Below are 4,882 nucleotides of genomic sequence, written 5' to 3'. Positions count from 1 at the left end.
AGGAGACGGGTTTGAATGCTCTCATGAACAGTTAAATCAACTGCAAACAGAACAGATCTTAGAAATAAGCTCCAAACATGTCTCTCCGGCTTACAGGGCCGGGGATTGCTAAAGTGAGTGTCCGTTCATGAGATGGGTTTGAACTTGACAGGTCGAGAGGTTGGAGACGAGAGTGGTCTCCCCACTGAAGGGCTATGGGGACATCATCAAAACGAAGAGGGTGAGTGTGCAGGTTTGAACAAGTGTGTTGAAGTGGTTCAAGGTGAGGGTGAGACACGATCCTCCATCGTCTTACTTCTCCCCAGGCTGAGCTGAAGAAGTTCAGCGCCGATCGCAACAGAGAGCTAAAGGAGATTCAGAAACTGGAGAAAATACGGCTGAGGAACCCAGCGGATAGGCAGAGCATTGTATCCTTTTTCATTAATGAGGGGACAGTATTACGTTCATAGCACTTGGTTGTAATTATGTAGGGTTTAAACTTGTAGAGGCCAATATATATATATATGTGTGTGTGTGTGTGTGTGTGTGTGTGTGTGTGTGTGTGTGTGGTGTGTGTGTGTGTGTGTGTGTGTGTGTGTGTGTGTGTGTGTGTGTGTGTGTGTGTGTGTGTGTGTGTGTGTGTGTGTGTGTGTGTGTGTATGTCTGTATGGAGGGAGGAAGAAACAGCCATAAACAAGAGACAGTTAAACAAAAGGGAATGGCTCAAGGAAAGTCCAAGACGTTAAAAAATCTATAAAAATATGTGACCTTTTCTTCCTTGACAAGAGCCCTCAGTCACAGGTAATCTCCCCTGGATGCTGGTCCCTTCGGTAGCCCAGGTCACAGATGAATTAAGACCCTTGTCTGTGAGAGAACGAGGCGTGTGGTGTAACGTGTTTTACCCGACAGGCAGAGGTGAATGCGCAGAAGGCCTCGAACAACGCCCAGCGCAGCACCCGGCAGCTCGAAGACACCATCACAGACTTCCAGAGGCAGAAGCTGGAGGACCTCAAGGCAAGTCTGGAGCCGGAGACGCACACCGCGCTCACACTGTACACGCCTGTCGACTGATCTCATTGACTTTGCATGGGGGGGCGCTCTCGAAATGCATTGTGGGTCAATCCGTTCTGTTGGCTCCGTTGCCTGCGTCAAAAAGTGGAGAAATGTTCAGCGTTTCAGGCAGTGACGGATCCGTCGGCCAATCAGGTCGTGTCACCCTTACGTCCGACACACGCTCCGTCATCCGTCGACGGACATGTACAATGTGGAGCGCGGTGTCGGCCCCCCCGCTGGGGATGGCTGGGGACGGGAGGAGGTCACTGCAGGGGCCGTTGAGGAATCACAACGGTGCTGGGCTCTTGTTTTGGGCAGAGGGTCTTCACTGACTTCGTCACGGTGGAGATGCTGTTCCACTCCAAGGCGCTGGAGGTCTACGCGCACACCCTGCAGAACCTGGAGACCATGGACGTGTACAAGGACCTGGAGGTAGCCCCGCGCGCACGTTGACTTTACAATGCATGACGACCATCTTCTATGTGTTCATGCTAGGGTAATGGTCCCATTCACATCTTAAAGGTGACATATTATACCACCAGGTGTGGGTTTGACTAGCCGTCACAGGCCGTTTTGAAAATCTGCCTCTTGTGACATCACAAGTGGGCGTGTCCACCTAGATGTGTGCTGGATAGATGAGCAGCATTTGCTACAGTCCAATGGGTAGGCTGGTAGACTGATCTATGCTGCACGCCTCTAGGTGGACACGCCCACTTGTGATGTCAGAAGAGGCAGAATTTCAAAACCGCTTGTGATGGCCAATCACACTCACACCTGGTGGTACAATATGTCATCTTTAATTCTACACAAGACGTAAGAGAACTGCCTGAACTTATGCTGTGTGTGTGATTTTAGATATTTATGGGCGTTTACCGTAGGATGAACACATATATGTTAAAGGTCCATAAACATCTTAAATCAAGACATGAGAGGAAGTTCCTGAACTGATGTTGTGTGTGTGGTGCTGTTCTGGCTACTCCTGCACTCATGCCCGTCGACTCAGTCAGAACCATAGCACCTTTCCGATGTTGTACCACAGAGGGCAATGCCATGCCTCTGGCCTAACATCCTCCTTCCCCGCCCTCCAGCTGTTCAACGGAAGGTTCCGGATGTCGGACGCCATGTCCGGGCCTCTGGACGCCATGCTGACCCACCGATCCACGTCCTCCATGAGCCCCGCTGCCAGCCCCACCAGGACGGCCTCCATGGCCAAGAGTCTTAGTCCCAGCCTGGCCTCCACCAACAACCACAGCTTCCTGGCGTCCACCAGGGTCAGAGCTTAGGCTCCACCCTGGCCTCCAGAAAGGGCCGCAGACAACGACAAGAACAAAACCAAGCGCCACCGGGGAGGGTGAGATCCCGTTCCTTCATCACAACCAGAGGGTCATTGAGGGTTTCCTGGTCCGCCTAGCATAGGAGGTAGTGCGGGTTACCTTGTAACTGGAAGGTTGTTTGATCCCCGGCTCCTCCTAGCTGAGTGTCGAGGTGTTCCCTGAGCAAGGACACCTCCCCCTACCTGCTCCCAACGAGTTGGTTGTTACCTTGCATGGATGACCCCGCCGTGAATGTGTGTATGACCATCGCTTTGGATAAAAGCGTCTGCCAACTGCCCTAAATGAAATGTGAGTGTTACCTGAAAACAGTCTGACTGTCTTTTTCTTAATGAATCGTGTTTCATCAGCAGCTCTTCCCAGCAAACTCCAGCGTCAGAAAGGAATGGAGGAGGAGGAAGAGGACGAGGTCGAGGAGGAAGAGGAGGAGGAGGAAGATGACGAAGAAATGTACGAGTCAGAGATGGATGAGGCTCAGCAGACCCAGAGCAATCTTACTCATCTCAGTACGTCCAGAGTCGTCGACAGTTTAGATAACAGGACTCACAGTCAAACATGGAGGCGAAATGACGGATGGACACAGGCAGTATATGTTGCATTAGGTTTCATAGTTCAGGCTTTGTTGGCAAGCTCTGGAGATCAGCCATAAGTCTTGCAATGGAACCGTATGTTATGATCACATTCATTCTCTAAACTGCATGGATTTATGAATCACAGAGAAAAACCATTGTAAAATAAAACTGAATTGTGGCCAAAATGTTTTTGAAACAATATAAACTACTGTTTTCTCCCTGTTTAAATGCAACAGCTGCTTCTCATGAATAAAATGTTATTATGTTGTAGCTAGCCAGGCTGTAAAATGTAAAAGTAGAATGAACACATCCTGGTGTTTGCAATAAATCGGAGTAAAAACCTCCTCGTAATCGTCTTGCCATTTCAGTGAATGGGTTCTGTTCTTACATGCATTTATTAAACGTTAAGCTCACTGCACTACACTGCGCTCTATTATGTTTGTGATTCATGCTGATGAATTATTCATGGCTTGCCCTTCTTCAACCACATTTTGTCATTCAGTCTGTCATCGCATTCCTTATTAACTATAATAGCATGTCAGCACTGATCCCTCACACACACACACACACACACACACACACACACACACACACACACACACACACACACACACACACACACACACACACACACACACACACACACACACACACACACACAAAGAATGACCAACAGACACACACCCACACAGACAAGTAGACAGACAGACACACACATTTCCAAAGACATGAATTTTAATGCCGAGGTAGTGCTGCCAGCTAAATATAATAAACGATGAGCTTCTGTAATCCATCATGATATGCTCGTTCACCAAAGACTTTTCCCAAAAGTTCAGTTGTACTGGCTGATGGGTTGTCAAAGCGTCAGGCAAGTCACGATGACTTTACATTCCATTACATCTTGTTTGAGTATGTGGAATGCTGCGCAGGGTGTTGTCTGCAAAGCCGTCAGGGCCATGCGCTTGATGTGCAGAGATCTTTGGTTGTGATGTGTCTTCTAATTGCTGCCAATGTGTCTGTGTGTGTGCGCGTGTGTCTCTGTGGCGTGTGAGATTGTCGCTTCACTCCTCGTCTACATCTGACGACTGTCAGGCGGTGATGGGGAAACAACAGCGGAGACACAGGCAGAGGCTCACCAGAGGCTGTTCCTCCTCTCCGCCTCGCTCATTTAAATGCCTGAATCACCTCCCTATAGAGCTCCACACATTAGCATAACTTCTATATCTTCCAGAATGTTCACTGAGTGAATATATATACTCACATTAAAGAGGGTCTGTTATTGTATCTGTCGACTGGGACAAGTGAAGTGGTGGTGCTTTCCCTCACGCACCCATCAGAGCTAGGCAGGGGTAAGGAGTGAGTGTTGATCTTGATGGGGATTTGATCTCAGCCATCACCCAACGTGATGACGTCAGACTGGCACATGGTGCGTTTGACACTTCAAACACCGGGCGTTTGAAGTGTAACTACTACGAGATGTTTTATGCTGATAATAACTGTGGTGTTGGCAAGGTCTGGAAAAGAGGAAGAAAGGAGCAATATAAGCGATCGTTCAGCGCTGTTGCATCCATCTGCATGAGGCTCTCTGTGATTCGTTCGGATGCTAACACACCGCACACCTGTGGCTACAAAACCTGTTGGCAAGCCTGTTCTGAGCATATGGTCTCTTAATCATTGAAACCCTTTACCAGGGAGGCTGTCCTGCTCGGTTTGCTTACAGGATATATCATGATGATGTCCTGACTCGGCCCCATCTGGGCTTATGGTCACCTTTGCTCCATCGCATTTCAATGTCAGACTGTCCAGTTTATTCAACACAATTCAATTGAATTTCCTTGAATGTTTTGCGAAGTGGTTGTTATACTCTCTGTCTCTCTCTGTCTCTCTCTGTGTGTCTCTCTCTTTATATAGATCTTAATATACTTATAAAGATATATATAGCACAGA

The 4,882-nt window shown here is 48.4% G+C and overlaps 1 protein-coding gene across 1 annotated transcript in view; it reads left to right on the top strand.

Moving 5' to 3' along the window:
* Positions 1-3,279, top strand: part of LOC132472460 (CBY1-interacting BAR domain-containing protein 2-like) — a 5,131-nt gene extending 1,852 nt beyond the window's left edge. Inside the window, exons 3-10 of the mRNA XM_060072066.1 lie at positions 152-220; positions 306-407; positions 775-780; positions 889-993; positions 1,351-1,464; positions 2,121-2,303; positions 2,737-2,811; positions 2,847-3,279. Coding sequence (XP_059928049.1) covers positions 152-220; positions 306-407; positions 775-780; positions 889-993; positions 1,351-1,464; positions 2,121-2,303; positions 2,737-2,811; positions 2,847-2,900 — 708 coding nt within the window. The 3' untranslated portion in view covers positions 2,901-3,279. The remainder of the gene's footprint in view (positions 1-151; positions 221-305; positions 408-774; positions 781-888; positions 994-1,350; positions 1,465-2,120; positions 2,304-2,736; positions 2,812-2,846) is intronic.
* The last annotated feature ends 1,603 nt before the right edge of the window (positions 3,280-4,882 follow it).

The sequence above is a fragment of the Gadus macrocephalus genome, chromosome 14 (assembly GCF_031168955.1).
Source record: "Gadus macrocephalus chromosome 14, ASM3116895v1".
Taxonomy (NCBI): domain Eukaryota; kingdom Metazoa; phylum Chordata; class Actinopteri; order Gadiformes; family Gadidae; genus Gadus; species Gadus macrocephalus.
Note: the sequence above shows the minus strand (reverse complement) of the source record. Positions and strands in the feature narration are given on the sequence as shown.